General features: G+C 47.0%; 1 protein-coding gene across 2 annotated transcripts in view; it reads right to left on the bottom strand.

Moving 5' to 3' along the window:
* C20H20orf194 (chromosome 20 C20orf194 homolog) overlaps nucleotides 1-12,461 on the bottom strand; it is a 167,697-nt gene that overhangs the window by 22,104 nt on the left and 133,132 nt on the right. For both annotated transcript variants that reach the window (XM_023220244.1, XM_023220245.1), the window contains exon 29: nucleotides 11,329-11,366. In XM_023220244.1, coding sequence (XP_023076012.1) covers nucleotides 11,329-11,366 — 38 coding nt within the window. The remainder of the gene's footprint in view (nucleotides 1-11,328; nucleotides 11,367-12,461) is intronic.

The following is a 12,461-nucleotide window of genomic DNA, read 5'->3' as shown; positions in this document are numbered from 1 at the left end:
AAAACCAAGGACAGTTTAGCCTTCATAGTCCTGGTTAGGGGTGAGGGCTCACACAAACGTGGATCCTTGCTCCATCCTCTAATCATGCCTTCCAGTAGTCTCCTGATGGAGACAACTCTTACACCCCAACACCAACATACACAGCTATCATTCTCTTCCAGTTTCCTGGCACTGCCACCTCTTGGAATGAATAGCTTCAAGTCTGTAGCTGCCTTACTTCCTAACCTCCTAACTTCCTCTATCAATTTTTTTTTTTTTTTTTTTTAAAAGACGGTGTCTCACTCTGTCGCCCAGGCTGGAGTGCAGTGGTGTGATCTCAGTTCACTGCAACCTCCGCCTCCAGGGTTCAAGCAATTCTCCTGCTTTAGCCTCTTGAGTAGCTGGGATTACAGGCACCCGCCACCATGCCTGGCTAATTTTTGTATTTTTAGTCAAGATGGGGTTTCACCACGTTGGCCAGGCTGCTCTCAAACTCCTGACCTCAGGTGATCAGCCCACCTTGGCCTCCCAAAGTGTTGGGCATACAGGCATGAGCCACCGCATCCGGCCTCCTCTATTATTTTAATTCTGATATCTGGCTGATACTTGGAGTTCTTAGTCAAAGGGCCTTTCCACATCCCCTGTATTTAGCATCATCAGGAACTGGTGCCATTTACCTTCACCAGTTCAGAATATAACTATGGAAAACTCACCATATATTGGGGCTCTTCATTATATCCTCAAAGAGTGCACAGCCAAGACACTGTGCACAGGAAGTAACATGATTCCAAGATAAATGCTAACAGATTTTACATGGTAATGTGGTAAGAAAGTGTGGCCCATGTAAGAAGAGGTTGCAGGGTGGGCCATGATCACTCCCAACCAACCTTTTGGTGAAAATACAGAAGTAAAATTCACAGGACCACAGAGAATTTGGAAATCAGGAAACTTACCACACTTCACCACTCCAAGATAATTATGATACCCCCTCCATATTCATTCCTATTTTAACATAGTTACAATCAGAGTGTATATATAAGATCTTTTATTTTGCAATTTTGTGATTCAAAAATTTTTATTTACTTTTTTTTTTTTGAGATGGAGTTTAGCTCTTGTTGCCCAGGTTGGAGTGCAATGTTGCAATCTCAGCTCACCACAATCTCCACCTCTTGGGTTCAAGCAATTTTCCTGCCTCAGCCTCCCAAGTAGCTGGGATTACTGGTGCACGCCACCATGCTCAACTTATTTTGTATTTTTAGTAGAGATGGGGTTTCTCCATGTTGGTCAGGCTGGTCTTGAACCCCCAAACTCATGATCCACCCGCCTCGGCCTCCCAAAGTGCTGGGATTACAGGTGTAAGCCACCGCGCCCAGCTGTACTTCTTAATATTGTAGAAAATTTCAAACACATACACAACTAGAAAAGTAGCAGAATGAACTCCCGTCACTTGGTTTCAGGAACTACTAATACTCAGCTAATCGTATTTCATCTACACTCCACCCAGCTCATCCCCGCCTCCCTTGCTGTATGATTTTGAAGTCAATCCCGGACATCCAATTATTTCAAACAAAAATACTTCAACATGTATTTCCATAATACAAGGACTCTAAAAATATTAATAATGAACTCCTTAGTATAAACAAAATCCAGTCTGTGTTCAAATTTCTCTCTTATAAATGTTTTCTTACAGTTAATGATTTTTGAATCAGGAACCAAAGGAAGTCTACATTATTATATTTGTGTGTTTTTTTTTCTTTGTGGGACAGTGTATTGCTCTGTCGCCCAGGCTACAGTACAGTAGCCTAAACGTGACTCACTGAAGCCTTGACCTCCTGGGCTCAAGCAATCCTCCTGCCTCAGCCTCCTGTGTAGCTGGGACCACAGGAGCATGAGCCACCATGCTTGGCTAAGTTTTTGATTTTTTTTTAAGACACGGGGTCTCATTTTGTTGCCTAGGCTGGTCTCAAACTCCTGGGCTCAAGTGACCCTCACACCTTGGCCTCCTCTGAAGTGCTGGGATTACTGGTGGGCGTGAGCCACTGCACCTAGCTTCATTAGCAATTTTAGTTCCTCTAGTGGTCACTTTTATATCTTTAAAGAGTATAGTTAACCCTTTATAACTTGATTTAATAGCTTTCAACTTTATCAATCTCCCATTCTGAAAGATGTAAAGAGTATCTCTCCTCTGCTAATTTTTTGTAAAATATAATTTCATACGTAAGTTTTCAACATTTATATTCTATTTTGTAATAGAATTCTCACAGGTGTTATAATTCTATACTTAAAAAGATTCAATGCTCATCACCAACCCATTTACTAATAGAGAGTAGTTCTATTATTATTTATTATTATTACTTTTTGAGATGGAATTTTGCTCTTGTTGCTCAGGCTGGAGTACGATGGTGCGATCTCAGCTCACCACAACCTCTGCCTCCTGGGTTCAAGTGATTCCCTTGCCTCAGCCTCTCGGCCTCCCAAGTAGTTGGGATTACAGGCATCCACCATCACGCCGGGCTAATTCTGTATTTTTTAGTAGAGATGGGGTTTCTGCACGTTGGTCAGACTGGTCTCGAACTCCCGACCTCAGGTGATCCGCCTGCCTCGGCCTCCCAAAGTGCTGTGATTACAGGCATGAGCCACCGTGCCCAGCGAGAGTAGTTTTATAAACGATTAGTTCTTAAGTGAATATCTCTAAATTATGGAGACTTCTGCTTTCCTAAGTGACCTTGTAATTGCAGAATCCTAAGTAATGAATATTCAGTAATGAAGACTCTCTATACTGATACTGTTTACTTCAGTCAAGTGTTTAGTTAAAAAAATTAGATGTATTCAGTTACTGAGGGCAAAACTCACAACATATAGAAAGTGTGTTAGGCTATTTTGGGGTTGCTGTAAAGAAAAACCTGAGGCTAATTTATAAAGAAAAGAGGCTTAATTGGCTAAAGGTTCTGCAGGCTTTCCAGGAAGCGTGGTGCTGGCATCCGCTTCTGGGGAGGCCTCAGGAAGCTTAAGATCATGGTAGAAGGCCTGGAAGCCAACACATCACAGTGGTGAGGGCAGGAGCAAGAAGGAGTGGGGAAGGTGCCACACTCCTTTAAACAACCAGGTCTCCTGTGAACTCAGAGTAAGAACTCACTATCACAAGGACAGCACCAAGCCATTCATGAGGGATCTGCCCCCATGACCCAAACACCTCCCACTAGGCCCCACCTTCAACACTGGGGATTATGTTTCAACATGAGATTTGGAGGTGACAAACATCTAATTTGTATCAGAAGGGTTCACAGAGAAAATAATTCCTTTCCTCTCCAGACACCTAAATTCCCTTCCCTGGAGGCAACTGCAGTTATCAGATTCTTACCTCTTCTTCCAGAAGATCTGCTGAGTAGATACAAAAGTGTTGAGTATAATTTTTTCCACAAGTAGTGGCACATTACACTGTTCTGCACCTTTTCCCCCTACTTACCCCCTTTACTTTTTAATTTTGGTAAAGTTTACATCTTCCTTCAAATCTTTCTTAACATCTTACCATCCTAGTCCTCCCCTCATGCCACCCTGCTCTCTCTCCTTCTCTGAATTAAAAAAAAAAAAAATGAAAAAAGTTCTTTTGAATAACACAGATGGCACTTAAACATAGGACTTATATTCTTTTTTTTTTTAGTCTCACCGTGTTGCCCAAGCTGGAGTGCAATGGCACGATCTCGGCTCGTTGCAACCTCCACCTCCCAGGTTCAAGTGATTCTCCTGCCTCAGCCTCCTGAGTAGCTGGGATTACAGGTGCGCACTACCACACCTGGCTAATTTTTGTATTTTTAGTAGAGACAGGGTTTCACCATGTTGGTCAGGCTGCTCTTGAACTCCTGACCTCGTGACCTGCCCACCTTGGCCTCCCAAAGTGCTGGGATTACAGGTGTGAGCCACTGCGCCTGGCCTGGACTTAGTATTATTTATCTTCTTCCTCTATGGGAAAAGCTAGCATAAATATTAAGGCATTTAGAGCCAGGCGAACCTGAGTTTGAATTTTGAGTTCCACTAATTACTAATGGGTGATTCTAGACAAATTGCTCTACTTTCTCTCTGAAACCAAATATCTTCCTCTGTAAGACAGGAACCGTAACACATCACTCTAGGTTATCAATAAAACCTAGGCTTATCATAGGGGCTACAGAGAGGAAGAATCCATGAAATACAATCTATCATCACCACTACTACCACCATGGGCACTGTCAGCTGAGCAAGAGCCTGAGAATTAGACTTCTACCTGTACATTGAGGGGCCTGTCAGACAGCGGCTGTGACACTGGGTCCTGGCCATATCAACCACTGGGAAACTAAGTCATACAATTTCCACAAGCCAAGGCTGCTACGCTCATGGTTTAGACGAGGGCAAGGAATAGTTTGAAGGCAGATTCCAGGGCCTCTAGTCTCTTCCTTCCTCTTACCAATAACACCTATAAAAAAGTGTCCCAAAACTCTCAAGACTGAATCTAACCTTACACATCCATCTGGATGCATTCCATTGAAGACCAGGGAACAGGGCTTAGGAGAGCGCATGCCAATGGTTGGTTGCCTGTGACAATGAGGAAAGGGCCCACACAAAGGTTAAGCTATGTGCCTCGGGCCAAAGACCTTCCGGAGTTAGGGCTTGCCTACTAAGCCCAGAAGCTGCTTCCTAAGTGCTTAGGGACCATTTTGGATCCATTCCTTGGTTCCGAGACATGAGACCTACTCTTCTTAGGTATCTGTAAGTAAAAAATTTCGGCCGGGCATGGTGGCTCATGCCTGTAATCCCAGCACTTAGGGAGGCCAAGGTGGGCGGATCATGAGGTCAGGAGATCGAGACCATCCTGGCTAACACAGTGAAACCCCGTCTCTACTAAATATACAAAAAATTAGCTGGGTGTGGTGGTGAGTGCCTGTAGTCCCAGCTACTCGGGAGGCTGAGGCAGGAGAATGGCATGAACTCCGGAGGTGGAGCTTGCAATGAGCCAAGAGTGCACCACTGTACTCCAGCCTGGGGGACAGAGCAACACTCCATCTCAAAAAAAAAAAAAAAAAAAAAAAAAAATTTTTTTTTTTCCTTCCTCCCTCATCCTCCTGGGGCTCAATCTCCTCTGGGAGGTAACCACTGATAACTAGTGTTTGGGTATACTTCCTCAGATGGTCTAGGCATGCAAATACAAATATGTAGGAATATACAGAATCACGTTTTCTTTTTTTTTTTGAGACAGAGTCTTGCTCTAGTACCCAAGGCTGGAGTACAATGGCATGATCTTGGTTCACTGCAACCTCCACTTCTGGGGCTCAAGTGATCCTATCACTTTAGCCTCCCAAGTAGTTGGAACTACAGGAATTCGCTACCAGACCCAGCTAATTTTTGTATTCTTTGTAGAGACAGGATTTGCCATGTTGCCCAGGCTGGTTTTGAACTCCTCAGCTCAAGTGATTCACCTGCCTTGGCCTCGCAAAATGCTGGGAATACAGATGTGAGCCACTGCGCCCAGCTCACTTTTCTTAAGCATTCAAAACCTCTATCCTCAGCCAGGCACAGTGGCTCATGCCTGTAATCCCAGCACTTTGGGAGGCTGAGGCGGGTGGATCACCTGAGGTCAGGAGTTCGAGACCAGCCTGGCCAATATAGTAAAACCCTGTCTCTACTAAAAATAAAAAAAATTAGCTAGGCGTGGTGGCAGGTGCCCGTAATTTCCAGCTACTTGGGAGACTAAGGCAGGAGAATCGTTTGAACCAGGGAAGCAGAGGTTGTGGTGAGCCAAGATCACGCCATGGCACTCCTGCCTGAGCAACAAAGGTGAAACTCCTCTCAAAACAAAAACAAAAACAAAAAACTTCTGGCCGGGCACGGTGGCTCACGCCTGTAATCCTAGCACTTTGGGAGGCCGAGGTGGGCAGGTCACGAGGTCAGGAGTTCAAGACCAGCCTGACCAACATGGTGAAACCCTATCTCTACTAAAAATACAAAAATTAGCCAGGTGTGGTGGTGCGCGCCTGTAATCCCAGCTACTCAGGAGGCTGAGGCAGGAGAATCGCTTGAACGCGGGAGCCAAAGGTTGCAGTGAGCTGAGATTGCCCCACTGCACTCCAGCCTGGGTGACAGAGAGATATTCCGTAACCACCACCACCACCACCACCACCACCACCACCACCTCCTCCTCTATCCTCAAAGTCTTTGTGGATGACCTAGTTGTGGTAACAGCACATAACTAAGCCAATTCAAATGAAGAATTCATCAACATCTTGTTTATTCTATTTTAAAGGGGTTCCTCACATACCCTTTCTGTTAAGAAGCTTTCACATTAAGATGAAACTCCTAAAACAGTGTCAGAAAAACCTCTAAGCAAGGTGACACTGGTGATTTACATGAGGGGCAAACAATAGTTTGAAGACAGATTCCAGGACCCCTGGGCCCCTGCCTCTAGTCTTTGGTACCTGTGTTCGCATGGCCATTTGGAAAGGTCACTCTGCAGTGCACTCTGGAGGCTGCAGATGAGGCAGCAAAGCCAGCCTGGAAAGCTCGATGCCAGAATCCCATGCCCTGGTGCAGCAACAGAAAGTGGGGCCTCTGGAAACTGAGTAAGGCGAAGTCAGGAGGCCAAGCCCAAAATGTGGCACAGTGGGGGAGGCAAGCAGGATTTAGAAGGCTCAGCACATTCTAGAGATGGCAGACGTGGGAGCCGGATCCTACAAAGGGCCTGCCAGATTCCCAGAGTGGAAGGCAAGGAGAGCTCTGGTGGGTCTGGCAGTGAAGAGCCAACAAAGGTTGAGGGAAGATCTATAAATACGTTAGGACTCTGTTTGGTATCTGCTTGGGCAAAAGAAACAAAGGAGTCAGACTAGTGCAAATGTGGCCATATAAGTGGTGGTGCACCAGGGTCACAAGCACGGGTCTGGCCTGCCCAAGAAAAGGCTGGGATCTGGGTCTCTGACAGACACACCTTGTACAAAGTCCTGTCTGCTGCACACGTACCATATGGACAAACCTTATGGGGTTGGGATTCTAGGTCAGGAACTGAGCACAGAAAAGGGGCTTTGCTTTATAGGGAAACAAGCAAGAGGATTATCCCCAGCATTCCTTAGGCCAACTATGTAAACTGCCAGCTGCCAAGAGGAAATGCCATCTGTGAGGCAGGTACAGCAGTTATCTGGAGCACAGGGTGAACAGGCCACAGTGAGCAGTTCCACCTTGTTTGGGCCAGGAGCTTCCTTCTGTTCTGTATCAAGGAGTGGACAACCAGATTCGGCCAAGGTCTCACCAGTCTGGGCTATGAGCAAGCAGGCAGCCTGGTCTATCCTATTCCCAAGAGCAGAGAAACATCCCTATTGTCTGGCTGACCATCCCAGTCTGGGCTAAAGCATTCCAGAAGCCCAGCAGAAAACAAAGGTGACTTCTTCTATCTACAGATGCTTTTAAAAGCAGGCCATGACAGTAAAGTATCTCTGCTTTCACACCAGCATTATAATGAGTCTTGCTTGCTGTTTAAGCACTGAGGTTGTTTCTTAGTCCTTTGATTTCTGTAATACACATTGTCTTGGGGCTGCAACACAGTCCTTTTCTTTTTTGTTTCTTTTCTTTTCTTTTCTTTTTTTTTTTTTTGAGACGGAGTCTCGCTCTGTCGCCCGGGCTGGAGTGCAGTGGCCGGATCTCAGCTCACTGCAAGCTCCACCTCCCGGGTTCACGCCATTCTCCTGCCTCAGCCTCCGGAATAGCTGGGACTACAGGCGCCCGCCACCTTGCCCGGCTAGTTTTTTGTATTTTTTAGTAGAGACGGGGTTTCACAGTGTTAGCCAGGATGGTCTCGATCTCCTGACCTCGTGATCCGCCCGTCTAGGCCTCCCAAAGTGCTGGGATTACAGGCTTGAGCCACCACACCCGGCTAACACAGTCCTTTTCTAACTGGAAAATAATCTCTTATGAATCAGGTAGCCTAACTCATGAATAGGAGCAAAGGGAGGCAATATGCTCCCTTAGGACATGAAGTGTTTGTCTACTGCTGGCAGATCCCACCTTCAAGCCAGCTACCAAATCTCCTAAGAGGAAAGAAATACTTGCCTTTTATCTCCTCCCTTCCCAGATAGCCCATGTCCATGGCAAGTCTGGTCAGGCCAGTCCACAGGGTCCCATAGGCCCAGAAGCAAGGCACCGTCACTCCATGAGCCCCCTTGCAGGAGTTCCGATAACAACACATGTGACCTGAAGGTGATCAGCCCTCATCTGATCACACCCCTAGCTCTACACAAGCACAGAGTTTAACACACATTGTCTTTGCACAGTGAGTTGGAAGGCAGTATAAATGAAACATGCCTACCAAGTGCCAGAGAGAACACAGTCTGTTTTGGCCTCAAAGGGTTCAGACTAAAAGGGGCTTTCCTCTTGTGAGACAAGCCCAGGGCTGCCCCGATTCAATGATGATGAAGACAGAACACTTCCCCAAGGCTCTCTGCCAGAGAAGCCCCACCATCTGTGCTTGTTCTTCATGCAAAAAAGAAGGGGGACACTGAGGGAGAATGCCAAGGAACTGAGGTGCACTAGGGTGCCAATCATCACATGGTCAACAAGGGGCTCTGAAAGGAAAAGAAGGCTCCAGCATTTACAAGAATAAGGCAGGGCCTGAGGCTGGACAGGTCAGCAAGTCCTAGGTACACCTGATGGCCAGTACTGCCCCCTAGGCAAACACTTCCTCAACTTCACCTGCTTCCAACTAAAGCTCTTCTCAAGGAGGACACTGCTTCTCTGAGTCAATCTTCACTTCCAGTCTGATCTCTGGACCCACCCCTTCCTTCTCAGGGGTCCCCTCTATCAAGTCTAGTATCTCCTTGCAGTCCACAGGCTTTCTCAGTCAGCAAATAAGGAGGAGCCGATCATTCAGAAATGACAATTCTTGGAAGTATTCTCCTCTAGCCATCTTCCTTTTTTTTTTTTTTGAGACGGAGTCTCACTCTGTTGCCCAGGCTGGAGTGCAGTGGCCCAGTCTCAGCTCACTGCAAGCTCCGCCTCCCGGGTTCACGCCATTCTCCTGCCTCAGCCTCCTGAGTAGCTGGGACTACAGGCACCCGCCACCACGCCTGGCTAATTTTTTTGTATTTTTAGTAGAGACGGGGTTTCACCATGTTGGCCAGGATGGTCTTGATCTCCTGACCTCGTGATCTGCCCGCCTCGGTCTCCAAAAGTGCTGGGATTACAGGCGTGAGCCACCATGCCCGGCCTGCCATCTTCCTTTTTATAGCCCCAAGCACTCTAGAATATCATCCACACCTGCTGGCTTCCAGTATCTCACTTGGCCACTGGTCTACTTGAAGCTGGCTTCAGCCCTCACCTCCCCACTCAGATCATCCTACTCAGGTCATCAGGGTCCTTCTCACTTGCAGAGCCAGTGGGCTTTTCTCTGTCCTTCCCTCAAAGTCTCCGCAGCATTAGACATTGTGGATCTCTTTTTCTCCTTCTTCAATGTCTCAGGCAATGCTCTTCCCTGCTTCTCTTCCGGTGTCCTGGAACCTCTGCCCTCACCCCATCTCTAGCCTTCTGATCTTTTCAGCTCTACACCTGGATACTGGCTGACTACAGTACATACCATTAACTTTGACCATGACTTCCAAATATGTATCTTAGGATGAGACAGCCCTCCTTGGTTATCTCCTGGACCTATGTTTTCTCCTGTGCTTTCTATCTCAAGGACAGGTACCACCAACCTTCCTTTTTTTTTTTTTTTTTCTGAGACGGAGTCTCGCTCTGCCGCCCAGGCTGGAGTGCAGTGGCCGGATCTCAGCTCACTGCAAGCTCCGCCTCCCGGGTTTTACGCCATTCTCCTGCCTCAGCCTCCCGAGTAGCTGGGACTACAGGCGCCTGCCACATCGCCCGGCTAGTTTTTTGTATTTTTTAGTAGCGATGGGGTTTCACCGTGTTAGCCAGGATGGTCTCGATCTCCTGACCTCGTGATCCGCCCACCTCGGCCTCCCAAAGTGCTGGGATTACAGGCTTGGGCCACCGCGCCCGGCCCAACCTTCCTAATCTCCTAAGCTAGAAACCTAGGAGTCATCCTAGATATCTCTTTTTGCAATGCATGCTCCACATCTAGTCTGTCACCAGATCCTATTGACCCAACCTCCACAAACTCTCCTTAATCTACCTGGGGTGGATACTGTGGATGGACCTAGCCAACCTCCATTTCATCCTGTTTCTGAGGTGCAGTACCTAGAAAGTAACAGGGGCCTCTAAAAGCTGGACCTGAGACTACCTGGTACAGCAGCCCAATATACACATTCCTCCCTTCGGGACCAGCCTCCTGCCCTGGGCAGCATGAGCTCAGCTGTTTCCCAAGACAGCAACTTTGGTATGCTCTGTTGTCTCCGCTCCCTGTGGACTAGCAGTACAATCAGCAGGGCGAAACTGTGCTGGGGACACTGAGTTGTTTTCTTGCATCTGATTTCTGCTTGATGGACTAGCTCAGGAAGCCCAGACCCCAGGCATATCTCCTAATAACAATGAGCATTTCATCACCACTGCAGGGAATTCAGAATTTATTCTGGACCTCCAAACATCACAGATAATATGACTAGAAAGTGCTGATTCCAGGGTTGCCAGGTAGCAGGGCATTGCAAAGTTGAATGCAACCTGCAGGATGGGTGAATTTTTCTCAATGTTATCAAGGAAATGCGGAAAATTCCAGGGTGCATGGGGGTGGGGGGTATTAAGAAAGACAGGTCCTGCTGGGCCAAACTCGGCACTCTTGGGGCAGAAGTGAATCAAGAACTTGCTGATCCAGAGGCTAGGAATACCTACTCAGCCCACTAATATTAGCTGGAATGCCAGGGTGGACTCAAGCCCAGCTCAAGGAGAGGTATTACTGTGGCCATTTGTTGCCATAAGAGACAAGTTCAGGCCAGGCGTGGTGGCTCATGCCTGTAATCCCAGTACTTTGGGAGGTCGAGGTGGGCGGATTGTGAGGTCAGGAGTTCGAGACCAGCCTGGCCAACATGGTGAAACCCTGTCTCTATTAAAAATACAAAAATTAGCCTGGTGTGGTGGTGCACGCCTGTAATCCCAGCTACTTGGGAGACTGAGGCAGGAGAATCACTTGAACCTGGGAGGCAGAGGTTGCAGTGAGCCGAGACCACGCCACTGCACTCCAACCTGGGCAACAGAGTAAAAACAGACAAGCTCTTAGAAGAAATGTGCCTATCAAATATGGTAAAAGTAAAGATATCAAAGTTTTTTCTGACCAATTTTGTTTGCTTTAGATTTCAGAATGGTAGGTAAGAGCACGAAGAAAAGTCTATTGCTGAATTCTACTGAACTTGCAAGGCATGCAAGCTGGAAATAAAGCATATTACTTACCTTGTGAACACTGGTCAAGACATTTAGGAAAGAGAAATCTAGGGGGAAGAAGGGGGAAATATTTAAAAACCATTCATCTCAGAGTTGTCACTGATTATTTCCCACACAAATACTACCACTGACAAGCAAACTGACTCACATGATGAGGCAAGTGGCAGCAGCACTGAGCACTAAGGATAGCCATGGGACTTCACAGCTTTCCGTCAAAGCTCCCCATGCCCGGAGCCCCACAGAAGTCCCTACATGGCCAATTCTAAGTGGAATGTTGAAGAGGGATACTGGGGCCAGGACCAGCTCTTTGGTCTATGGGAGATGGAGAAAGAGCTGGTCTTTTTTGAAAGACATATGTTTTTGAGTAAAGTGGATATTTCAAGGGAAAAGAAGAATTACACTCATCTAACTCTACCAGAGGCCTTTGATACCAACTTTGCCATGCTTCTCTTTATGTACACACTAGAATCTCAATTCCCCTTTAATCTCCTTCTTAACTCAGAAGGTGAATGAAAAGCAGGAAACTGAATTACAAGTGAAGCAGGAGGGGGGGGTGACTGATCCAAAGCGTGAGTTACTTAACAACTGTAGCACTGCAGTAGGCTCCAGAGAAAAACTCATTTTCTCACAGGACTTCAGAACTCCTAAAACATCACAAGGCCTGCCTCAGGGAAGAAAGCTAACACTAACGGGGATAGCTGCCTTTTATGGAGTTCCTCCTGTGAGCAAGGCACTGTGCAGGCAGTTCACGAACGTGATCTTGCTCTGTCGTCCTGTCCTCTCTGTGCCTCAGGTATCTAATAGATGAAGGGCGTGGGTTTAGGATGGCTCAAAACACTAAGTTTGCCCAGTGTCTCACAGGCAGCTGGGAGGCAGCAGGGCTAAGGCAGGGACCCAGGTCTGTTTGGCACCACAGAGGTCCTGTGTTTTCTTCCCTGACAATAGGGATGCTGGCTGAAGTCACTCTTCTGAATGGCTGTTGGTCTAGCTGGCAGGTATTGATGTTCACAACGCTGGGGGAGTTTCTCTCCTGGAATTTCCTTGGTGGCAGCAAATCTTCATCCTTTTGTTTGATTTCTGACAACAGCCAGTCATACACCATTTGAAACCAAATTTGGTAGATGAGCTGGGTGAATACCAGG

Source organism: Piliocolobus tephrosceles, chromosome 20 (genome assembly GCF_002776525.5).
Source record: "Piliocolobus tephrosceles isolate RC106 chromosome 20, ASM277652v3, whole genome shotgun sequence".
In the NCBI taxonomy this organism is placed as follows: Eukaryota; Metazoa; Chordata; class Mammalia; order Primates; family Cercopithecidae; genus Piliocolobus; species Piliocolobus tephrosceles.
The sequence above is the reverse complement of the archived record's forward strand: the minus strand, read 5'-3'. Positions and strand labels throughout refer to the sequence as shown.